The 25,848-nt window shown below is 40.4% G+C and overlaps 1 protein-coding gene across 1 annotated transcript in view; it reads left to right on the top strand.

Moving 5' to 3' along the window:
* RSBN1L (round spermatid basic protein 1 like) overlaps positions 1–25,848 on the top strand; it is a 59,132-nt gene that overhangs the window by 21,596 nt on the left and 11,688 nt on the right. The window contains exons 3-5 of the mRNA XM_086610043.1: positions 9,594–10,237; positions 23,926–24,063; positions 24,258–24,400. Coding sequence (XP_086466169.1) covers positions 9,594–10,237; positions 23,926–24,063; positions 24,258–24,400 — 925 coding nt within the window. The remainder of the gene's footprint in view (positions 1–9,593; positions 10,238–23,925; positions 24,064–24,257; positions 24,401–25,848) is intronic.

Below are 25,848 nucleotides of genomic sequence, written 5' to 3'. Positions count from 1 at the left end.
TAATAATTTTGGGGGCTTTGACCTCAAAGTTGAGAAACACTGCTCTAGTTGAAACAACTGAATGAAGTAAAAGCTTTCTGGCCTCTGCTTAGATAAAATTTCAGGTGAAATGATCTTATGGACAAAGCAAAACAAATTTCGGGTAATTTCTGAGTTTTCTTCTTATCAAAACTTGCCCTTGGAAGGAATCTGTAGTTACCAGAGTTCAGTAGCATCAATTTAAATTACAAGCATGTGTCATCTAGTAATAAGAGAGCATTGGATTCTTTGCATGAAGTTCTGATTTGATTCTGAATTTCAGTCCTTATTAATAGGTCCTGTTCTGTGAGTGACAGGGGTATTGTGGCACCACAAGAATTAAATTTACTGAGTTACCTGGAAAGATCTACCTGTCATGTAGATGTATACAGTGACGAAAGTATTTGTGGTTTGTAAGGCCTGACTTGCCTAGAAGATGGCTAAAAGTTAAGAGGTATTTCTGTGATTGCTGAGTATGTGCGTTGCATGGATAGAATGATCACAGATTTCCATTCTTCTAATTTCTTTAAAAATGCAGTGCGAGTTTTATAACTCCATCCTTGTGCAGATATTGCCAGCCAAATAAGAGCAGAAGCAGAATTAAAATTTTGCTCTTCTTTGGTCTTTTACACTCCAGTAAAGTATGAGCTCAGCCTACTTTTTAACATCAGATCAAGGGGAAAGGTCCTGTAAGGTCCCTGTTATTCCTCTTTCTTGGAGTCTCAAAGCAGTTCTCTGACTCACCTTAACTAAAAGACTTTTTTAATGCAAGTGAAAATTCTTAGTTCTGTCTGGTATTTCTGAATCATGGGGTGGAAAAAGCTTTTTTGTTTTATTTATAGGTGTTTCAGTAGTGGTCCCTGTCTAAGTGCATCTCAGAACGCAAAGAGACAGAAGGTGCTGTGCGCTTCAGAACGGCTCCTGTCTTGGCTAAAATTAGACTCCAGCAGTTGTATCTATGTGTATGTCTGCACACACCTTTATTGTGATTGCTGATGAAGACTCTGAAACACCTGCCTTGAAGGTTTGGGGTTGTGAGCGTGTGCCTCAATAGTAACTACTTGAGAGGTGAAATAAGTTAGCTTGCATCAAGCACTGCACTGCTGCTGCCAACTCTTGTTTAAAACAAAGCTAGTTTGGGTATCTCAGTCTTGCAGTGTTTGGATCTTTCATTTAGCCTTCTGGATTCCTTGCTTATGTGTTCACCAGATTCTGTATGTCTGCTGTGAGGCAACTTGATTGTTGCCCTAGGGAGGCACTGAAGGTAGCTGTTCTTTTTCGGTGTCCATTATCCAAATGTCAAAGCAGCATTATTGGTTTTGGAAGAAGCAGCACATTTTGTTTTAAAGTGTTTTAATATATGTAGCAGAGGAGTGAAAATGAGTGTGTTTCTGCTCCTCTCTACAGCTAATGCAAAAGAATAAGATGAAAGTACTTTATTGGGCATTGCTGATAGCAATCACAGTGTTTCAGCAAACTAATTTATTTTGCTATTGAAGTCTTTGCAACTTCTGAGCAACTTTAAACACTTACTTCGGAGTGGATCTTTGGAATTCAGCAGAGCAGATGCCTTAGGCTAGAAATGTGTTGCCTCCTTGTTCTGTGAAATTCTATACAAGCTTTGCTGAGAAATGCTACTTCTAGAAATCAGTTTTCCATTTTGGGTTTGTATTGCTCAGGGAAACATTGTCTGTATGCTGAAATACTAGAAGACAAATATTCTAAACTTTGGCATGTGTTGATGTCAAAGCAGTACTGGGAACAAGCACTATACAGCACCACCGACACACTGTGAAAAAAAGGACAGAGGGAAGAATGTGTGGTCTGGTCTATATTACAATTAAATGTGTGTTGTGGTTTAGCCCAGCGGCAGCTCAGGCACCGCTCAGCCGCTCGCTCACTGCTCCCCTCAGTGAGGTGGAGAGGAGAAAAATGTGACAAAAAGACTGAGGGTCGAGATGAGAACAGGGAGGGATCACCTACCCACCATGGCCCCGAGCAAAACAGGCTTGGCTTGGGGATTTGATTTGTTAATGGTAACGATTTGATTTGTTAGTGATTCATTCAGAGAGGATAACAAGAAACAAAGCCAGATCTCAAAAACCACCTTCCCCCCCACCCTTCCTTTCTTCCCAGCTCTACCTCCTCCTCCAGCAGCACAGGGGGATGGGGAATGGGGGCTGCAGGTCAGTTCATCACATGTTTTTTCTGCTGCTCCTATCTTAAAGGAGGAGGACTCCTTACACTCTTTTCCCCTGCTCCAGTGGATCCCCTCCTCGTGGGACAGTCCACAGACTTCTCCAACGTGAGTCCTTCGCTCACGATGCAATCCTTACCCATCAGATCGCTCCAGCGTGGGCTTCTTCCTCACAGAGTCACGGCTTCTTAGGGAGCTGTCACCCTCTCTGGCATGGGGTTCTTCATGGGCTTCAGATAGCTCTCTGCCTGTCAGCCTCCAGCAGCTCATGGAGACCATTCTCTACAGCTTCCTTCAGGCACAGGCATCTGCCTGAAGGGAGGCAGTCCCTGCCTTCTCTCTTCAGTGTAGGTCCAGCCTCAGTTCAGGTTCCTTTGTCCTGTCTTAAACAGGGCATTCCCAGAGGTGCTGATGGCTCGGCCCTGGCGTTGAGGGGTTGGGGGCTCCGACCTGACCTAGCCAGTCAGACTGACTGGTCCAACGGGTTTTGGAGCCTGGAGAAGCTTTTCACAGCTACTTACAGGGGTCGTTTTTGCGGCCCCTCTGGTGCTGCCAAACCCCATCACTTATACAATTTACCTTTTTAATGGGTTTAACTTCAACGTTACATTTAGAAGTTCAAGCTTTGGGTTTAGAAAACTTTCTATTAAGCTTTGCTAGGAATGTGATCCTATCTCATATCTGTGTTAAGGTAGTGTTTTGTGTGGTGGGGTGCTTTTTTTGTCTTTACCCTTAAAAATTCAGCCTCGTTCAGTGCTCAGGGTGGACAGATGAAGGTGTGGCGGGCAGTGTAGCTAAGCAGATCAACTGGTTTGCTGCCGCTCATGAGGGGTGGGTTCTGCTACTCCTCATTGCCTGCTGTCGGTGGTCTCCACGCTCTAGTTCCTGTCTGACAGTGCCGTGAACCACTTCTATTCACTAGTCTAGCAACAAAGTGAATAGTTTGCTGCTGAGCCATTAAGTTAAGTCAATTTACTGTGCAATCAGATGAGCATCAGTCAGTACCAGGAATGGTGTAGGACTGTGCCAGGAGCAGTGGCAGAGGAGAGTGGGGAGTTGGACTCTACCGTCTGTGGCAGTGAACTCTTAGATTGCTCAGCTCTATCATATATCTGCATTTGAAAGCTGAACAAATAATTAAAATTTAATATTTTCCTAGTCTTTCAGTATACAATTTAATATTATAATATAAATATAATTTTCTCTATAATATACTGTGTCCAAAGTATCTAAAAATAATTTTTCCAAAGTATGTAATTTCTTGCCAATGTGAAAATGAAGTAGTTGTTGACAGAATTTGTCTTGTGTATGCAGTAGCATAAGCTTATTTGAATTCGAAAAAGGCTCCAAACAACTGATCAGATTTTGAAGTCATGTTATCTTTCAGTTTCTACTTGAAGTGCTTTTAGAGAACTAAGTTTTACTCTTCTTGGTATATAACTTTTTCATTGGAAGTCTTTAATTCTAGTAATGTTTTGGGGAAAAAAAAAAATCCCATTTGGAATCCATTTTCTTTTCTGAATTCTGTGTCTTAAGGCTTTTTTCCTCTCTGGTGGCATCAGTAGCTCAGACCCTTGAAGAAGGGATTCATACTTTTGTCTCCTGAAGATGGACACTCCCCATTTTGTTATTTTTGTCCTCTCTTCCCAGTTGCAAGTAGCAATTCAGGGGTATCTCCTACTTCCCATTGTAGATCTTCTGGTGTGTTGTGGGGTTTTTTTTTTGTTGTACAGCCTTTCGTTCCTTCAGTGATTGTTGCTCTTTTGATTTCCATGTGTTTCAGAATTAAAAATTACCGCAGTTCTATCCTTTTTGGTATACAGAGATACAAAAAGTTCTGTGGAATAGAAGAGTTGTGTTTGTAGATGAGAAACTGCTAGCAAATAGTTATTTAGTTCCAAATTGTGCGCACCATTTTTGCAACTTCCCATGATTTGGGAAAGCATGTACTGGTGAACTTTAATACTTGGTAGATGTGCAAATGGCATAACCCAAGTTGTCTGTGATCAGAAGTAAAAACAGTCAGGATTATTAAAATATTTGTATATAAAGCTGAACAGAAAATTTCTTTTCAAGCTGGAAGGGGGACTGTGTTGGATACCAGAAAAAGAATTATTTTTATCCTGTGGTTAAGAGCTTTTTTCCCTTCTGAAGTTTTCATGGAGATGGTGTGAAAACAAACACGAACAATGATAAATATTCTCCCTCTTATGAAGATTTTGAGTACTTACATAGGTATATACCAAGTTAACTAAAACACATTTTTACAACTGGTTTTGAGTGCAAACCTTTTTGGATGTATTTATGTGAACTTTGCTTAATTTGACACTGATTTGCGGTCTGTCTATCTGACGTTAATTGCGTAGGTTACATTGTTGTTGTTTTTCATATATTTTTTTTCCTGTCTTAAAAACACTACTGTTTTTGAGACCATGGCTTTGCTCTTTTGAGTGCTGTTTACTGATGATTAGAATACAATAGAATGTTTCAGTTGGCAGGGTCCTACAAAGATCACCGAGTCCAACTGCCTGACCACTTTAGGGCTTACCAAAAGTTAAAGCATGTTGTTAAGGGCATTGTCCAAATGCCTCTTAAACACTGACAGGCTGGGGGCATCAGCCGCCTCTCTAGGAAGCCTGTTTCGTGTTTTAGTAATTTTATAACCTTAAAAGTGGCTTGTGGATGTGTTTTGCATAGCTGCATCTGTGAAACACATTAAGTAATAGATTAAAAAAACAGCCACCACATATTACAGGAGTCGTTGAATTAAATTGATTGTTAGTCAGTAAAACTTCTTGGAAGATACAATCAAAAGCAGGGAATGGGACAGATTGAAAGAGGAAATCAGATAATCTTCCTTCTTGTCCTGCAGAAACAGAAGTAAATTTTTGAGGTAATTTTGCACAGATGGAGATTCATACCGTCTTTTATGAAAGTGCTTTACACTTCAGCTGGTAATAATGGAATGTAATTTAATAGCTGGATGCTCAACAAGGACGTATCGGTTCTGATCTTCAGTTGTCTTAAGGTTTTCTTTGGTGATTATAGACCTGCTAAAGTATGAGAGCAATTTGCCTCTTGCCATAGCAAATAACTTCTTGCTTTAAACTTAGAAGTTGTTGTATGTGTTGCAGTTATTGCTGATTGTACCCCAATGAATATAAATTTCCATCCTTTGCCTGCCGTGCATGAAGTCCCAGATCTGAGTGACTAGTCCCTACGAAAGTCTGAGCTCCATTTGAGAGCAAGTGGTTGGACAGGTAACCTCTGCTTCCCCTGTCTTACCTTACTGCAGCATTCAGTGCTACAATTCCTTATTTAGAATCATAGAATCATAGAATCGTTAGGGCTGGAAGGGACCCTCAAAGGTCATCTAGTCCAACCCCCCTGCAAGGAACAGGGATATCTCCAACTAGATCAGGTTGCTCAGGGCCTCATCCAACCGGGCCTTGAACGTCTCCAGGGATGGAGCATCCACCACCTCTCTGGGCAACCTGTTCCAGTGTTCTACAACTCTCATGGTAAAAAATTTTTTCCTAATATCCAACCTGAATTTACCTCCCTCTATTTTAAAACCATTACCCCTTGTCCTATCACAACAGGCCCTCCTGAACAGCCTCTCCCCATCTTTCTTGTAGGCCCTCTTGAGGTACTGGAAGACCGCTATAAGGTCACCCCAGAGCCTCCTCTTCTCCAGGCTGAACAGCCCCAACTCTTTCAGCCTGTCCTCATAGGAAAGGTGCTCCAGCCCTCTTATCATCTTCGTGGTCCTCCTCTGGACCCTCTCCAACTGGTCCATGTCCTCCTTATGTTGGGGATTTTCTATATTCAAACTAATATAATATCTGGAAATGTTTGACTTCTTTATGATATCCATCAGTATAGCAATAAATTTCCGTGTTTAGAGTGAAACAATTTTAAAATGGTAAGTTAAAGCGTTTTTAAGAGTTTGGAATACCTGTAGACTCTTGGATGCTCTCTAGTTGTGTATTCCTACAGTGAGGAGGAGGGGAAAAAATTGTCTATTCTGTAGTCTGTGTTTTGAGGTTTAGATTGAGATTTCTAAGCCTATACTACGGAACTTCCCACTGCCAGAACCATTTATTTGTTTTTATTTCCCCCATAATGGATGGAATGATGCCGTAATGACACTGATACAATACCCTAGAAAGTGAGCAGTAGGTGATTTTTGTCAGGTGGTGACATTTCGCTCAAGTACCCTGGCACTGTCAATGAACTATTTTCAGGACTTCTCTAAGGTTGAGGTAGTTGGTTGTACGCCTGTTGCTGCGTCCTTCTGTGCCCACTAGATTTAAAGACTCTTGTGGCAGAAGGAAGATGTTAAAAAAGAAGTGGTGAATATTGCATCTACCAGATGAAGCAGTCCTGTTGCAGAGGGCCACACTGGCTTTACATTAAATTTAGGCTAAGGAAAGGACAGATTTTTTGTGAGGATACTTTGCTTTTTGGCAGTTAAACTTGGCTAGCTAAAAGTGAAATTGTGCTCGTAGAACGTGCTGTGTTAAATCTGATTTAGAATGATGGGAGTCTTTGTAGCTCTTAACTCTGTGTATTAGGTTAAGAAACCCTAGAGCCTGCTTCCTTGTTTGGGCTAAGTAAGTGTCGTGGGTTAGGCTGATCCGGCAACTAAACCCCACACAGCTCTCTCACTCCAGTAAAATGGAGAGGAGAAAAATATAATAAAAGAGCTGAGGGTCGAGACAGGAACAGAGGAGCACCCACCAACCACGGTCCCAGGCAAAAGAGGCTGTTTTCTTAAAGCAAAATATTTTATTAACAGCTACCTACAAAGAGAAAAGCAAACAAAAATGGTTACCTGAGAGGATAACAAGAAAACAAGGCCAGAACTTAAAAAAACAACACCACTCCCCTCCCTTTGCTTTTTTTTTCCCCGGCTCTGGCTCTACCTCCTCCCCCCAGTGGCACAGGGGGCAGGGAATGGGGAGTGCAGGTCAGTTCATTCCATGTTGTTACTGCCGCTTCTCTTAAAGAAGAAGGAGTCCTTACACCATTGTCCCTTGCTCCAGTGGATCCCCTGCTCATGGGAAAGCGTGAGGTCCTACCCGCTGGGAGGCAATCCTTCCCCAACAGATTGCCCCAAGTGCGGGCTTTACCACAGTCTCGGATTCTTAGGGAGTTGTAGCCACTCACTCTGGTGTGGGTCATCATACAGACTTTAAATGTGCTCCGGCGTGGGTTGTCATATCGACCTGAAATTCATCTCCGTACCAACTTAAATGCGTAAATGCGCCTCGACCTGTGTGCATGATTCACAATAGTCTCAGGCTCAGGCATCTCCTTTAACAAAGCACCTCCCCATCAGTGGGGGTTGTCCCATGGACTCTAGATGTGTACCGTACTCAGGCTCTGGCATCTCTTCTCGATGTGGATCCTCCACAGGCTGCGAGTGGGTCTCTGCTTGCTCCACCGAGGACTGGTTGCAAAGGGGCCACTTGCAAGGGGGACTGAACCACGGCACATGTTGTTCCGTTCCATCTTCACTGACCTTAGTCTCGGTGTGGCTGTTTCTCTCAGATCTCTCAGTCTTTTCTGATAGAACAAGAGGAAATGGGTATAAGCTTAGTCAGGGGAGATTCAGGTTGGATGTTAGGAAGTATTTCTTCTCTGAAAGGGTTGTCAGCCACTGGAATAGGCTGCCCAGGGAGGTGGTTGAGTCCCCATCCCTGGATGTGTTTAAGAATAGGGTGGATGATCTACTTAGCGATATGGTTTAATGGGGATTAGGGATGGATGGTTGGACTCGATGATCTCTAAGGTCTTTTCCAACCTAGAAATCTATGAATCATGAATCTATGAATCTATGAACTCGGCCTGGTGGGCACCGCGCGAGCAGTGCCCCCCCTCCCTTCTCCTTGCCCCTGGGCAAAGGCACACCTTTCCGGTTCCTTTGTCCGACGTTAATAGGGCAATTCGCAGAGGCGCCGATTGGCTCAAGCCCCGAGGGGGATGGGAGTCCGGTCTGATGGGCAGCTTCTGCCACCCGGACCTCCCCCCCCCACATCAAACCATGACAGTAAGAAATGAGTGACCTCAGGGCACTTCTTCCCTCCTACAAGATGAGAAAATAGAAGCTGGAGAGATAACTAGCTCTCCTGCCTCCACTTCAGAAATCACGGAGGTATGTAGCTGCTGTCACAAACCCCAAGAGACTCAGAGGAAAGTGTCTTAATTGCTTGTTCTCCCTTCCAGTATCTGCACCTTCCATATCCGGACCTCTTAATGATCAGCAAGATTGTGTGATTCCATGCACCAACGTGGTGATTTTTTTTTTTTTTAAGGACTTTTGTGAATTACTTGTGCTGGGGAATGCAAGCTGAAAACGATCTATTACAGCATAGTAGTAGAGACTGGCGAAATTAACTCTTGTGAATTTGAGATCACTTAGAAATTGTGTAGTTCATTGCAAGACTAAACTTCTCTGTCTGAGCCTGCTGATCTGCAATCTCTTGTGAATATAATTTGGCCCTCTAATGTGCCCAGTAATTTGGTTTACCAAATCGTGAAATGATTGCAACAACTAGACTTTAGTGTGGTATAGTGACAGAAATTTTTTGGGCTGCTGTGTTTATTACTTGCAAAAAAAAATCCCCAAAAGCATTTGAAGAAAAACACTTAAAAACAAGGGAGAATGTTTACCTTGAGAATCACTTGAACACCTTATCCCTAGATGAGTGCTTTTGGCTTTAGGTCATTACAGTTTGTTTTCAGTTCAGCTTGCATGTTATATAAACATGAAGCTAGTTTCTGTTTTGTGAGGTTTTGGTTTTTGATGGTTGTTTGGTTGTTTGGTTTTGTTGGTTTAATTTTTTTTTTTAAAGATGTATGGGGTCAGTTTTTAGATATTTCCACATGTATTTCAACAAAGTTTATTTAGTTGTGGAAGAATGACTATGTAAAGCCATCTGACAAGGTAGTTTCTGGCAGTGACATCTTGTGAACAGCTTGCTGATGGTGGTTGGTATTCGTTGACTGTAAACTTGTTTGGCAATGTTTGATGACAGCTATCATATAATGTCTCTGAACTTTCTGGTAGAGTAATTCCTGATACCCAGTTAAAGGGTAAGATTAAGGATTGTGATTCATCATGAAAGCAGCCTTGGGAGAGCCTTGTGTTTTTTTGTGATTTCCCTCTCCTCCTGCTTATTTTTCAGTCATAACGGGAACATGGCAGGTGTCTCTTACTGCTTGTTTTCAGTCAGATACACATTGTGACCCTTGGTATTGGTCTCTGGTCTCTGTATGCCACGGTGAGGGTTTTGATAATTTCACATCGTGATCTTTAAATACGTATTTTGTATATGAAGGTACTTAAGAGATCTTTTTTCCCTCTTAACAGGTGGGAAGGAGAAACCAAAAACCAATGCAGAAGAGCTACAGATTAAAAAAGTTAAGAAGAAAAAGAAAAAGAAACATAAAGAGAATGAGAAGAGGAAGCGTCCAAAAATGTACAGCAAATCCATTCAGACCATCTGCTCAGGATTGGTTTCTGATATTGAGGATCAGGAAGCCAAAGGCATCATAGATGATCATCTTAAGGATTTCAGTGGGAAAAATATGGATCCCAAGAAGGACTGTGAGTCCAAGATACCAGAGAACAGTGAGTTTCCATTTGTCTCGTTAAAGGAGCCACGGGTTCAAAATAAACTCAAAAGGTTGGACACATTGGAGTTCAAACAGCTGATTCATATTGAGCACCAGCCTAACGGAGGTGCATCAGTTATCCATGCCTACAGTAATGAACTCTCCCACTTATCTCCTGTGGAGATGGAGAGATTTGCAGAAGAGTTTGTGGGTCTGGTTTTTAGTGAAAATGAAAACTGTGCAGCTTACTATGTAATGGGTATTGTTCATGGGGCAGCTACTTATTTACCTGACTTTTTAGACTACTTTTCATTTAATTTTCCCAATTCGCCAGTGAAAATGGAGATTTTGGGAAAGAAAGATATAGAGACAACGACTATGTCAAATTTTCATGCTCAGGTAAGAGGTTATACATTTTACTTTCTAAAGTCGTATAACGGTTTCAAACAACTGTAAATGAGTTATTTTGGAATACAGTTACTGTTAGATGTGCTGTGTGGATGACGCGGAAGACTAGAAACAAGGGAATTCTCTAAGTAATAATTTCTGCAATATTAAAGATACGGAGTCTAACAGACAAAGCCAGATTTTATTGGGGAAGGGAAGTGTTTGCATGCATGTGTGTGTGTAGGTTTCTTTGGATTTGTTCCCGTAGCTGAAGCTTAACTGAGTTTTGAAGGGTTAAAATGATTTAGCTGCAGCTGTCTGGGTATCTGAACTGTAGTTCATCTGTGTGGACTTCTTTATACAACTGAAATGCTTTAATACATTAGAACAATGTTACACATAAAACCTGTGTAGGACACAGTTAATTAGTTTTATTTATAGTTTGAGGCTTCTAAATCCACTCTTAAAAAAGAACTTCGTGGTGGTTAACATAGCTACTGATTTGCTCCGTACCCCTTTCTGTTTCCTCCCAGTTGGTTGTATTCTCTTGAAAGCTGCTCGGTTACATGCCAAAATGTCAGGCAGCTTTGGAATATATATATATATATATATAAAATATTATATATATTTAATTTTCTGGAGGGAAATGACTGTATACTCTCTTAACAACAGCTATTGTTTAAACATCACCTCTGCTATTTATTAACTTGCTGTAGAAGATACATTATTATTACATATAAATTATTTATATTTCGGATCTTTTAAGTTCAGGGGAAAAAAGATTTCTTACTTTCTTAGATTGCCACCTTGTTGACAAGGGTATTATGTAAAGCTTATACAGATTCTGAAACAATTTCTGAAGAAACTCAATCTTGTTTTTCATTTTATCAAATTTAGCTCAGAATTACCTGTTTAACTGCCTATTTGTGAATTTAGATGTTGTATGGAACACCTCTAAATTATTTCAGTCTTCACTTTTTAGACAATTATGAAGAATTCATTTGTAGCTTATACTGTCATCTTTTTGATGAAAAGTATGCTTTTTTTTTTCCTTCGGCTACATGAATGTTTGCATGGAACACTATTGCATTTATTGACAAATTTCAGGTGTGTGTTATCCACAAGGATATGCAGAACTGAAACGTTGCTGCAAGAGAACATTTGCAGTGCTGGTTAAGAAAGCATCCACTGCCATGCAATACGAATATTCTGTGAAATATATTCACTTTTTCTTTTTGAATCAGTAAACTGAAGCATTACTTTAGTAGTAAAAATCACAGAACATACAGGAGCTACTCAGAGCTGCTCCGTCTTAGGGCGTTTTTCTATAAAAAAAGCTGAATTTGTTAAGTCCAACCTGTTATCTTGAGCAGCATTAACGCAAGCATAGCTGCGTGCTAGTGTCTGCCCTAAAGAAATAGTTAAGAAAAGGCCAAATTTTATTTCTGCAATATATAATGGAATTGTTTTACTGAAAGGATGGCTTAACTTGGTATTGCAGTGTATCATCAGTGTCTGTAGTTAAGTCAGTCCTGTGGTCATTGGGGTTGAGATCATAGTTTCCTATTTTTCTGTAAGTGAAGGAGGAACAGAGAATGTAGTAGATGAAAGCCATAATAATACAGTTTGGCTTCTTTCAACTGGTTGGCTTCATAGTCTGTCTTCTAACCTATATTTTACTTGGCTGGTGGTTTAGTTCTGGTATCTTTTTTTCCTTTGTTTTCTCTCAGTTTTTCAGTTAGCTTTCGTAGCATTTTATCACTTGTCAGAGTTTGGTTGCTTGACAGAAAAACACTTGGCTCCTTGTATTTTTGCTAACATCTAGGCTGTAGTGGGTATAAATAATGTATACAGCCATACACCAGACTTACTCATACTGTCTTCTGTGCAGCATCGCTGTTTCCTGGAATATTTAAGTCAGTATCTTGATTGCCTAGCTATTGATTCTGTTTCCCCTAATTATTTCATTTTTATTTGTCTATTCTGGATGCTTATTTTGCCTTACTCAGGTAATCTGCTACAGCTGAAAGTTTTTGTTAGCTTAGCACTCTCCTTTCTGACTGGGGCCGGTACCAAAGATGTCTAGGAAAGGCATATGAGAGTCTAATAGTCATAGTGATACTGTGTCAGAGTGCTCGTCCTCCAGTGATACGACAAGACCTTTTTGAATCTGATTTTTTTTTTTTTTTGTGGGTTTAGCCTTCAACTGTATTTTTTTGTGTGTGTAAACTTCTGATTCATTAGTATCAGTTACCTCTCTCTTTCGGTTTTCTGCCGCTACCTTCCTTTAGAAAAGGTACTAAGTGATTGCATAACTTATGTTTTGTGCAGATTGGTAATATTCTCCTGTTTTGAGTTCATTGTGAATCTTCTAAAGGGTTTCTTATGACCTATTGCAGTATATTTCAATGAAATTTTAAAGGTAGTTTTCTGCTCCTACATGGCAAAAGCTCTGTGCTGCTGTATTCCCAGTTGTCCTGAGCTACCTGAGCAATGTGTAGCACTTGTGTAGTTTTAGTTGAGAGGTGAGTTGTCTTCTGAAGCTGAAGCAGGAACTTAGTTTTATCAAATCTGCTTTGAGTATGTCAGCCTTCTTTAGCCTGAAGAAGCTTTGCTAAAATTAACTAAGCAATATCCAAAACACTGAAATGAGGCTCACTTTGGTACATGAGGTTCTTCGGTTGTTCTTGAGAACTCATTTTGTAACACATGTAATAAGTCTGACAAATGTAAGTATTTAAAAAGATTGGAAAAAGTATAAAAAAGTAATAAAAAGGAGAGATGAGCTAAGCCTGAAATGTAAAGAGTTGTAGGAGTATTTTATCAGAGTTTTTATTTCTGAAGTTGATTCGTTGATTCTTTCAGTGCTATTCAATTAGCTTCCACCTCCTGTTTTGCAACAGAGGAATTAGGATGGGGGAGGGGGTGTATGGTGTATGTTTTTTTGTTGTTGTTTTAAGTAATGCATGTTTTCAGGTCACCGAGTTCTGTGGTAAGAGGTAGATTCCACAGTAAATTCTGTTGGCAAGATCAAAACTGTTGGGAGTTCTCCTAAGTCTACCTGGGAAGTCTGCATCTTTCAAGTAATTTACTGAGTTTTCACAACTGTAGAGTTGAAAGTGAACTCTTCTCAGATTCCCAATATACCTGTGTCAGGCAGAAGTAATATTATTTCACTTGTTAGGTTAGAAGTGAGCAGAAGTTTGTGAGAATAATTACAGCAGGCTCAGGAGAGAGGAGTTTGTTGGAACTGGTTCTTTCTCATCAGAATTAGCTTTTAAATTCTGGGAGGAGAGGAATTGGGGAGTTTTTCATCACCTAGCTTGGATCTATCTCTAAGTACTCCTCAAAATTTTTTAGGTTAGTGGAACAGCTCTGTTTCTCTGAACTGTCTGTAAGGCTTAGTCAGACTTTCTATAAATGGGCAAAGTGGAATTAGTCTGAGTGTCCTTGAAGCCAGTCACTCCTTCAGGTGGTGGAAGACAGTCTGCTGTAGGTACGTTCCTGGGTTCTACTGTTTGCGTAGGTGGCGACAGCAGCCTCAGTTACCTGATAACTATGAATCTTAATTGTCTGGCTATTGTGAAGATTTCAGAGAACGTCAGTGATCGGTTTTGCTCCCTACTTGCAGCTTACATCACTTCAGTTAAGCTCTTCAGTGCCGGTACTGTGTCGCCTCGGTGGACTGACTTTACTGTGCTGAAGTCCTGTCCCAGAGGCAAATTCTTAGTACAGATGGAGTAAAACGCTGAGCAGTACCCAACAATTCTTGTGCTTCAAGACAAGATTCACTAGTTTTGAAGCTATATCTGACAAGAACTTGTCTGATGTTATTGCTGGAGATCTCTAAGTGATTCCATGCTTTCCAGAGAAATCTGTTGAACAATCTTTTTTTACCTTGTTTGTCCTCTTATCTTAATTCTCCTGCCAGTCCTTTTATTCTCATCTTTAATGGATAAGGCAAGCAGTGTGTGCTTTTCTTTCATTGTGCTCTCTGTTTGAAGATTAACAGTTCTTCGCCCCCCCCCCCACCCCCCCCCCCCCCCGTAGATTAAGTAATTTGAGTTATTTCAGTCTACCATTACATGTTAGACTCTTATCGGTCTTACTGCTCCCTCCTTATTCTCTCTTCAGTCATCCTTATTTTTCTTAAAATACAAATGGACAGTGTCTGCCTGTTGTATTGTTGTCAAGCAATAGAAGATTGCTTCAAGTCTTGCAAATTATTGCACTTTGTTATCTATTCCTGCCTTTTTTAGAGCAGTTTGTGATTTGCTGTAGCAGCAGCTCTTGCTGAGTTACTCCCCTTTTCGTGTTTATGCAGCTAATTATATATCTGAGTGTAGTTCTTTGCTTTTATTCAAATTGAATTATCTCCTGTGTATTCAGATCCCTTCTCGAGTTTATCAAAGACCTTGTTAGTTTTGATCCTTTCCTGTAGTAGATTGCAGCTCCGTGTTACCTGCAGGTTTAAATGTACGTTGTGTTCAAAGGAAAGATCTTTGCTGTGTGCCACAAAATTGGGCCTTTCATATTGATAGTTATGTGAACACAGGCAATTGAAAACTGCCGCTATTTGCTGTTACTAGACCGTGTTTCTGTAGCAGTTGTGAGAATGTAATGCAAATGTCAACATGTGTACTGGTCCTCTGAAAAAGCCCGTCCTGTCATAGAAAGGGACTTTAGTTTGACTTGATAGATGTTTTTGTTGTTTGGGGTTTTTTTGGCATGTCCATATTTATTAGCTTTTACTATCTTATTTTCTAGGCGATTAAGACAGGAATATCTAACTAATTGTTTTTTTCTGGAAATTGAAACTAAGCTAAATGGTCTGTAACTCAGAATTCTATGTCTTACTTCTCTTGACACCTATTTCTTTAAGATGGTATGTTTATCCTCTTCCAGCTTTGAATGATCTGTTCTGTGTATTGAGTTCTCATTGATTTATTAAGGCTTTGTTTCTTTTTAAGCTCACTGCCTTGGTACTCTAGGGTACGTGAGGATACTTGTCATTAAGCCTATTCAGTTTAGGAAGAGTCACTTGTGTTTTACCCTGCTCAATGTGTAGTCAGACAAATTGCCAGAGCCAGTTTAGCACCTGTTGCTGCTAAAACAGAATGCCCTTGCTGCTTTTCTCCCAGTTGTGTGTTCTTGTGCCAAACTGTGATGCTTCTTGAACTGGTGATCCAGTTCGTTTTGTTAATCCGGCAGAATACTTAATGATACTACTCCATGATTTTTTTATTGCTGAGTTAGCAAATTATTTTAGTTTACAATGCCAGAGGTAGCTCGAGGATGAGTGTGGGACTACATAATCAGTCCCATTCCATCAGAGCAGGCAGTTTGCATCTTCAGAGAGAGAATTTTTGTTCTTTTTACCTAGTCTGAAATAACTTATACCACGTTGCCTATGCTGTGGTGGACACTGGATATTCAGATAGTATAAAGAATAACAAATATTTCAGAGAGAAGTGCAATAGTAATGATAGTTCATGTTTGTGTCGTGACTTTTCAGATGAGTTGTGGTCCTCACTTCTTCAAGTTCTGGACATGGAGTTTTTTATTCTAGTTTTCTCTTAGCCCTTTAAAATTTTTAATCTTCTCTTTGCTGTCTTCCTTGTTTAGGTCTTTAAAGTTTCTTTTGCAGAGAAGTTTTTGCTGTTTACTCCTTTCCGAATTTGTGAAATCCTGCTTGACAATATTTGTTCTAGTATTTGAAGGGAATTGTTGGAAATATTTTTCTTTAAAGAAAGCTTGAAATAATTGGTTAGTGTTTCATTTTCTTGTCATTAAAGATTTGTACATTTTCTATTTCCATGTGTTGAGTTATTTTCCTGTGTTCTGGAAAAAAATCTTTATATTGGAACTGTGTGTCTCTTCAGTTGTGTTTCAGTAGCTTTCAGTAGAATTTTGCATGCAGTTGAATTTGCTCCTTGCTTTTAAGCTTTTTGAATGTTTGGTTAGTTGTTAACAAGTTTTAATGTTTTTTAGCAACTTCTTGCTGTTATGCAAGTTCCCCAGAGCATAGCCTCCTCCCTGCCTCTCCCCCTCCGCCCCCCCAAGATGACTAAAAATTGAATTTTAGCTTTGTTAAAGCATCTATATTGCCCCGTTCTTTCTACTGAAATAATCTGTAAGACTATGTATAAGACTTTTCGATAGATGATGGCAGCCTATTCTCTTCTAAGCAAAATAAGTTCTCACTTACTGAATAGCACTGAAGAAAGAATCAGTTCCCATGGAATGACACTAGAAATCTGCAAAGCATGCTTACTTGTTTTCCTCTTAGAAAATAGTAACCTTTCCAGATTGCTACTTGACAGTTGTGTGTTGCTCTTTTTGGTCACATATTCTGTGTTAAGAAAACCCAAACCTAAACAAAACCCTAGAGGTTTGTACTGGCAGCTTGTACTGGATCTGAGACTGAGCCTTGTCGTAGATCTTCCTGAGTCACAAGGGCGTAATAGCTGCTTTGCTTTCACAAGATCATTTTGCATGAAGGCATCTAATTGATGGTATTCTTTTTTTTTTTTAAATTCTTTATTGACTATTCACTGTTCTTGTATCACTGGAATTCAGAACAATAGGTCATCTTGCTTTTAAAAATGTCTGTCTATCCATTGTGTTATTTGAAACAAAAGTGACATGTGAAGTGACTAACTACAGTGGTAAAAGGATACTGGTGGAACCATACTGCAGTAAAAATCTTGAGATTGCACTTCCAGAAACTCTCAGCTGGGAAATGGTATATTTGTTGAAATTAAAACTTTAATAATAATCGATCACCTTTGAGTAATACTAGAATTGTCAAGGCATCTGATTCTGATAATTCAAAAAAAAAAAAAGGAGGGGGGGAGAAAAGGAAAAAAAAAAAGTAATATGAAGTACTTGTGGTTTAAAAGTAAAATGTAGCCAAGTAGCTTTGAAGGTATTTTTAAACTCAGAGCAATTTTGATGAATATTTGTTCATGGGCATTTTGATGCTTCAGTATTAGTTCCCATTTGGAACTGAAAATATACGTAAGCATTTAAGGATTTGAAAAGAGTTGGCAAGGAACAGAAAACCTTTTGGGCACTTTTTCAAAACGTACGAAATAAGAACAAATGCCGCATTGCCTCCTTATGGGTATCGCATCTGAGATAACAGATTTAGAGAAACACCAGTGACTGTGAAGGTGGGTGTTTCCAGTTCTAAGATATGAATGTGTGTGTTGCTTGTACACTTGTGTAGTGTACAATGGAAACCCACTATTCCCTCTGATCTCCCAGCATGTTTTTATAGTGATTTAGTGTTTTTGTTGGTCTTTAGGGCTTCATTTGTGGGTTTCTTGAAATTATTTTGAGTTCAGTGTGTTTGGATTTTTTTTTTGTTTATTTCATGAGGACTACTTTTCCAGACTTCCTGGTTTTAAAGCTGAAAAAATGAAAGAAATTTAAACCTTCAAAATTCTCACAGGAAAATGCTAAAAATTCAACTGAAACACCCCACACACGCCTCCCATATTAAAAATAGGAATTCAGTTGTGATTTGCCCCAGTTTATGCTTTTTAATTGAATCTCTTGAAATGCTTGGTTTCTCTGGACTGTTCTTTCCAGTTTGTGTCTTTTTGAAAAAGAAAATGGAAACATCTTTAAAATACAATGTCTAAAATGTTTCCATTTGTAGAATGATAATGCTCAAATCTATTCTCAGTATTTTACATATATTCAGATTTGGTCTTAATTCTTTTAGACGCCAAGTTGTTTAGGTCAAAATATTTGCTTTTTAGAACTGCTTACTTAAAACTGAGCAAGTTGAGTTACACTAAAAAATCAGTTGATGCCATACTGGTCACAGATGCAGATAATTCTCAAGTTCTACTAATTCAGTGGTGGTTTCACTGTCATAATTTTCCATTACCTTGATGCAAGAGAATGACACAGTCTCCTTTTGAGTGTTTTTAGGTGACATACTTCAAACTTAAGCTACGTTAAGAACAACTAAGGCTATGTTGTATTTATTCTGTTACACATTTTGATCTATTTTACGTATCCATTGTATTATACTGCATTTAATTGGTGATTTTTTTGTGTGTGTTGATTCTGATCATGTTGACCACATGGTAGAATAACTATATGTCACTGATTCCTTCTTTCATTCTGGATTTTAGATATTTCCAGCTATTTATTTGAGCAAATTTGTAACATTTTAAAAATATAGCCACATTGTAACCTGTAGAGTTATGTTCAGGAAGATTACCTTATACAAGGTGTATAATTTGATTTGTGGTCAACGCATAATTTAATGTATAGAATTCAATGAAGTAGTATATGCCATAGATTATATTTATTTTGTTGTTGTATTTAGGAGGATTAATTTTACTTTTGTCATGGGTCAAACATCAATAGAGGGTTTCTGGTGTTTTCACACTATTACTTAGTCACAATCTGATTTTTTTTTGAGTAAATGAAAATTAATTTTGTTTCCTAGCTTGTTCTTCTCTCTGAGAATGACCTCACCTTTTTATGTATGCTTTTCTGAAAATTCTTTAGCCCAGTCTAAGGTAGGAGTTGCTATTTTATAGAACCATAGAATGGTTAGTGTTGGAAGGGACCTCAAAGATCATCTAGTTCCAACCCCCCTGCCATGGGCAGGGACACCTTCCACCACTACACCAGGTTGCCCAAAGCCTCATCCAACCTGGCCTTGAACACCTCCAGGGATGGGGCATCTACAACTTCTCTGGGCAACCTGTTCCACTGCCTCACCACCCTCTGAGTGAAAAATTTCTTCCTTATATCTAATTGAACTCTTCACCTCATTCAGTTTAAATCCATTGCCCCGTGTCTTATCACCATATACCCTTGCAAAAAGTCTCTCTCCAGCTTCCCTGTAGGCCCCCTTTAGGCACTGGAAGGCTGCTGGAAGATCAGTGATGATCAATGAAGATCAATTTCAATGATGCTGACCTGAGTCTAGAGTTTAGGATACTATGACCTAGTCCATGGAGGAGATGAGATAGGAGTCACTCCTTGCTGCCAACAGCTGCTTCCTCCTCCAGGCTCCTCCTTGTTCATTCAGGCAGGCATTAGTCTTTATGGCCTACATCTTTAATTCTTATTTATGTAACTTTAATAAAAAAAAAAAATCTTCAGGTAATTTGTGGATTAAAGTCAGATCAGTTCTTTGAGCTGGCTGGCTCTCTGTCCACATTCACAAAGATCTAAGTCTTGCAGGAAAGAAGGGTAAAGGACACAGCAGATCTTTCTTTTTCATCACCAGCATGGGTTTATTTTCCATTTATACTGGACCTAGATGGGTTAGAGTTAGTTTTCTTCATAGCAGCCTACTATGAGGCTGTATTTTGGGTTTGTGACTAAAACTGTTGATAGCACACTGGTGTTTTGGCTGTTGCTGAGCAGCACTTGCGCAGTGTCAAGGCTTCCTCTTTTTCCGTGTTCTGGACCCTCTGGTGAGTAGGCTAGGATTGTCAAGAAGTTGAGATGGAACATGGCTGGTACAGCTGACCCAACTTGACTGCAGGGATATTCCATGCCATATAACTCCATGCTCAGCAATGAAAAACTGAGGGAGCCAGGGCAGGTGTTGGTCTGGAAGGAAGCTATTGCTCAGAGACTGACTGGACATTGATCTGCTTGTGGGAGGTGGAGAGTGGTGAAAACCGCCACTTGATATTTTTCCTCTTCATTTATTAAACTGTCTTTTTCTCGGCCCATGCGTTTCCTTGCTGTTCTCACCCGTGTCTCTTACCATTGAGGGGGGGTGAGTGAACAAGGGGCTGTGAGGTACTTAGTGACTGCCTGAGCTTAAGCCACCACAGGGCTCTTAAATGCTCAAACATTTGAATCTGTGTATTTCCAATGATAAACTCTGAATACAGTTCCTGAAGAAGCTGCTCATCACTTGTAACTTTGACATTATCTTGGCATTATTTTTTGATATTTCACCTCTCCCAGGCTGCATCTTGAACAGGAATCTGTTCTACCTTCCCCTGAATGAGGGGAACACAGTTGATCTGGAGAACTAAGAGTGAATTGGGATGAACAACTAACGCCAAAAGGAGTTGATGTTTCAGTGACATGGTGTTTTTGGGAATATATAAGAAATTTCTTAAATGATCTACCTTAAGCAGGGATTATGTGGCACTTAAAAACTTTGACTTTGTGCTTTGCAAAGGCAGGGATTGTGAGAATGCTGTAGGAGAAGATCAGGTTCGAGACCATCTAAAGAACCTGAAGGTGGACAAGTCCCTGGGACCTGATGAGGTGCATCCGTGGGTCCTGAGGGAGCTGGCAGATGAAGTTGCTAAGCCACTATCCATCATATTTCAGAAGTCGTGGCAATCTGGTGAAGTTCCCACTGACTGGAAAAGGAGAAACATAGCCCCTATTTTTAAAAAGGGGAAAAAAAGAAGACCCAGGGAACTACGGGCCAGTCAGTCTCACCTCTGTGCCCAGCAAGATCATGGAGCAGATCCTCCTGGCGACTATGCTAAGGCACATAGGAAACAAGGAGGTGATCGGTGACAGCCAACATGGCTTCACAAAGGGCAAATCCTGCCTGACTAATTTGGTGGCCTTCTATGATGAGGTTACAGCATTGATGGATAGGGTAAGAGCAAGTGACATCGTCTACCTGGACTTATCCAAAGCATTTGATACTGTCCCACATGACATCCTTGTCTCTAAACTGGAAAGACGTGGTTTTGATGGATGGACCACTCAGTGGATAAGGAATTGGCTGGATGGTCACACTCAAAGAGTTGTGGTCACTGGTTCAATGTCCAAGTGGAGGCCGGTGATGAGTGGTGTTCCTCAGGGGTCAGTACTAGGGCCAGTGCTGTTTAGCATCTTTGTTGGTGACATGGACAGTGGGATCGAGTGCACCCTCAGCAAGTTTGCTGATGACACCAAGTTGTGTGGTGTTGTGTGGACACGCTGGAGGGAAGGGATGCCATCCAGAGGGACCTTGACAGGCTGGAGAGGTGGGCCTGTGAGAACCTCATGAAATTCAAGAAGGCCAAGTGCAAGGTCCTGCACGTGGGTCGGGGCAATCCCAAGCACAAGTACAGGCTGGGCGGAGAATGGATTGAGAGCAGCCCTGAGGAAAAGGACTTGAGTGAGAGTGCTGGTGGATGAGAAGCTCAACATGAGCCGGCAATGTGCACTGGCAGCCCAGAAAGCCAACTGTATTCTGGGCTGCATCAAAAGGAACGTGGCCAGTTGGTTGAGGGAGGTGATTCTGCCCCTCTACTCTGCTCTCGTGAGACCCCACCTGGAATACTGCGTTCAGCTCTGGAGTCCCCAGCACAAGAAGGACATCGAGCTGCTGGAGCGAGTCCAGAGGAGGGCCATGAAGATGATCCGAGGGCTGGAGCACCTCTCCTGTGAAGACAGGCTGAGAGAGTTGGGGCTGTTCAGCCTGGAGAAGAGAAGGCTCCGGGGTGATCTTATAGCAGCTTTCCAGTACTTAAAGGGGGCTTACAGGGAAGCTGGAGAGGGACTTTTTACAAGGGCATGTAGTGATAGGGCAAGGGGCAATGGATTTAAACTGAAAGAGGGCAGATTTAGATTAGATCTAAGGAAGAAATTTTTCACTCACAGGGTGGTGAGGCAGTGGAACAGGTTGCCCAGAGAAGTTGTAGATGCCCCATCCCTGGAAGTGTTCAAGGCCAGGTTGGATGAAACTTTGGGCAACCTGGTGTAGTGGAGGGTTTCCCTGCCCGTGGCAGGGGGGTTGGAACTAGATGATCTTTGAGGTCCCTTCCAACCCTAACCATTCTGTGATTCTATGTTTCTATGATTCACTGCCAACACCTAGTGGTACATAAACCAGACAAGTGAGCTGATCTGGCGAAAGCTTCACAGCCTCTCCCAACTTCTCTCCAGTAGGTATGTTTTGGGGAAGTTGTAGAGTTTTCAATTGGAGTATCCACAATACTCACTCATATCCAGTATTCCACAACTGGTTTATCATAGGCTATGTGAATGGCAATGGTAGCAGAAGGAAGTAAGAAAAAAGACAGAAAAAATATTCTCTTTAATCAGAGGTGTGGATGAAAACAGCAGCTTAATGCCCTGGCCAGGAATGGTGGAATGCTAAGCTGCGTATGCCAGTGGAACAACCATCCTTTTGCATGTTAGGTTTATCAGTAAACTGTAAGTAACAGAGTTATGGCTATCTGTAGCTTCAGAGAGTGGTTTTAGGGTACTTTGGCTTACTGGATAGACCAATTCCAGTAATAATTGAGTGTCCCTTTCTTGTCCCAGTGCTTTTGTTGTATGAGCTCCTGTACTTTGTGCCAGTACAGATAGAGCTGAGGACTGAGCTGATGCAGATGTAGCAGAAATTAATATTTTCTGATGCTTTATCACAAAATCAACGGGCGTCAGTGCAAAAAAAGACGCAGAAATATATGACTAAGGATTTGAGGAATAGAGGAATACTGCCGTCTAGCAGTACTGCTCTTTTCAATAAGGCTGTGATGGCTTGCCATGACCTTAGCTCAGACATTTTGTAAAGTCCTACTTCCAGTCAGTCCTCCTTTCCTGATTGTGTATCATAACTGAGATGATTTGAAGAAGAGTATTTGGTTCTACGCTTCTGGGATGCATCCGATTACATCAGTCTAGCTTCTCAGAAGGGCACAGTATCGTTCCGCCTTGTATGATTTAGTTATATTTTCAGGAACTGCTGCTAATTCTCCTCTGCTCTGACATAATTACTTGGAATTTTAATGGTCAGTTTGAGTGATGACCATAGCTATGCAGTACTTCATTAACTATTTTCTGTGCATCTCTTTTTCTTGTCTAGAGACGCAGTGCAAGAGCCTTACTTGATTTGTGCAGTAATGCATCTGCTCTTCCCTCTGTTCTGATCTGGTCATATATCATCTAATAATAGTAGTGTCTTTCAGCCTGTTAAACAGGAGAATGGGAGCTTAAGAGGAAGAGATCCACATCAATCTCATGTCTAAGTATTTTGTTGATGTAACACAACAGATCAGATTATTGAAAAAAACCAACTTGTAACAATAGGGTTTCTGTTCAAGTTAAAAATAAAAGATTTTTCACAACGAATAAATGTTACAGCTCTTAATTTTAAGAGATCACAAGACATGTTAGCACAGCACAGGAAAAATGAAGGAATAACTGTCATTCTGTCTTTTCCTGTACTAACTCTTTTCGAGCCTTGTCATTGCTGTGATAATTAGCTCATTAATAATGCTCACACAGAGGCTGTACCGGAGAGGATGATTAGCAGAGGAAATACTTAGGATTTAATTAGTTATAACTCAGGGTTCTGCCTGACTGTTACAGTAAAAAGGTAAAAATTCAGCTAGAATTGAGTACTCCAGGTAAGAATCCTGATTTACTAGTTATTGAGCAGAACATATGTTAATAGCTTTTCACAATTACTACTTTGGAATGTTATTTCCTTGAAAGGCAATAAATAGTTACTCAATCTTACCTTCAGACTTTAAAATAAATAAAATATAAGTTGTCATGTATCTTTAATAAGAACTGTCTTTGGTGATGACTTCGTAGTAATTGACTTCATAATAATCTTAAGACACTGAAGACTGTAGGACTAATACCAATCAGAAAACATAAGCATATAGATTATAAATGCTTATTGAATGTAGACTTTGAATGGTAGTGGACTTGGTATAACTTTTGCTGTCATATTCTACTTGTAGGTAAAAAGAACATACTCTCATGGTACGTATAGAGCTGGCCCAATGAGACAGATCAGCCTGGTTGGAGCAGTTGATGAGGAAGTGGGGGATTACTTCCCTGAATTCCTTGATATGTTGGAAGAATCACCCTTCTTAAAAGTAAGAACAGAAGGGAATGGGTTGGGAGAAGGGGGACAATATACTATCTACTACTGTTACAATAAACTGAGAATATGTGATACTTGCTTAGATAATTGAGTGGTCTAATGTTTTCATCGTGACAGATAAAGGCTGCTTTCAAAGAAGTTTTTAAAGTAACTCACTTCGAAACTGTGGCTTGTATTTCCCATTAGTGTACACTGCCATGGGGAACACTTTCTAGTTTAAAATTAGAGAGTCGTAAAGACAGTGATGATGGTCCCATTATGTGGGTACGTCCAGGAGAACAGATGATCCCTGTGGCTGACATGCCAAAGTCACCTTTCAAAAGGAAGAGGTATGTTGAATTATTTTGCTTGATTTAATGTCTGGTTAGTATTCTTTCTCCATAAATTGATTTTATCTCAAACCTTTTACTGATTGATACTATATCTTGGTATAACTTTCTGTACATCTTCATGTCAAAATATACTTTTAACTTGCTTTTTTTTGAAAGGATGTGTTGATGTTTGTGGTTGGTTTGTTGGTTTTTTTTTTTTTTTTAATTATTTACTATCTGGCCAAGTAAGTGCTGGTCCTTTTTGGAGTTTCAGTAGGAGTTTTAAGGTGAAAACTGCAGGGCAATATCAACAGGCATACAACCACTGGTGTATGCCAGGAGACTAGAATTTATACCCCTGTTCTTAAATGTGAGTAGATGCTTAGAGACCTCAAGGGAGAAGGGCTTCTCTCTCGTCTAAAAGGTAACATGTCCAATGTTAAATGACATCTTTAAGCTTTATTGTGGTACTGTGTATAAGTACCAGCTTAAGAGTAGGGATGTCCTCTGCAGAACTTGAATGTTATGTGTCATGGCAAAGTATGTCTTAGGAGTTCTCTTGTTCAAAATCTAAACATAAAAAGGGAGCACACAGGAAGTACTGTCAAGTGTCTCAGAAGAAGTATAGAAACACTCCAACTATGAAGGGGATGCAGTTAAAGCCAAAGACCATCTGGAGCTGAATTTGGCAAGGGATGTAAAGGGCAACAGGAAGGAATTCCACAGGCATATGGACGGCAAAAGAAAGACTAGAGAAAATATAAGGTGTCTGCTGAATGGGGCGAAGTGCCTGGAGACAAAGGTCACAGAAAAGGCCAAGATACTCAAGCACTTTCTTTGCCCTTGTCTTTACTGGTGAGATTTACCTTGAGGAATGCGGGTTTCCAGAGACAGTAGGAATGTCTGGAGCAAGGGCTACTCGCCTTCAGTGGAGGAGAATCAAGTTAAGGAACAAGTTAGACATACAGATTAGGCAGACACAAGCCCATGGGACTTGATGGGGTGTACCCACAAGTGCTGTGGGAGCTGGCCAATAGAATTGCAAGGCCACTCTTGATTGTCTTTGAAAGGTCATGGCAATTGGCAAAGGTTCTGGAGGACTGAGGTTGGATGAGGCTTTGAACAACCTGGTCTAGGGGAAGGTGTCACTGCCCATGGCAGGGGGGTTGAAAGTAGATGATCTTTAAGGTCCCTTCCAACCCAAACCATTCTATGACTGGAGAAAAGCAAATGCCACTGCAGTCGTTGGGAAGGGTAGGAGCAGGACGTGAGGCCAGTCAGTATCACCTTAATCCTGGGAAGGACGTCATTTCAAACATCAGGGATAAAATTATCATTGGGAGTACACGGTATTGATTTACAAAGGGAAATCGTGCCTTATCCACCTGATAGCAGTCTACAACAAAATGACTGACTCACAGGATGAGAGGAATGTCAGGGGTGTTGTTTATCTTGAGTTTGGCAAG

The sequence above is a fragment of the Tauraco erythrolophus genome, chromosome 4 (genome assembly GCF_009769465.1).
Source record: "Tauraco erythrolophus isolate bTauEry1 chromosome 4, bTauEry1.pri, whole genome shotgun sequence".
NCBI lineage: Eukaryota > Metazoa > Chordata > Aves > Musophagiformes > Musophagidae > Tauraco > Tauraco erythrolophus.
This window is presented reverse-complemented; position numbering and strand designations above follow the sequence as displayed.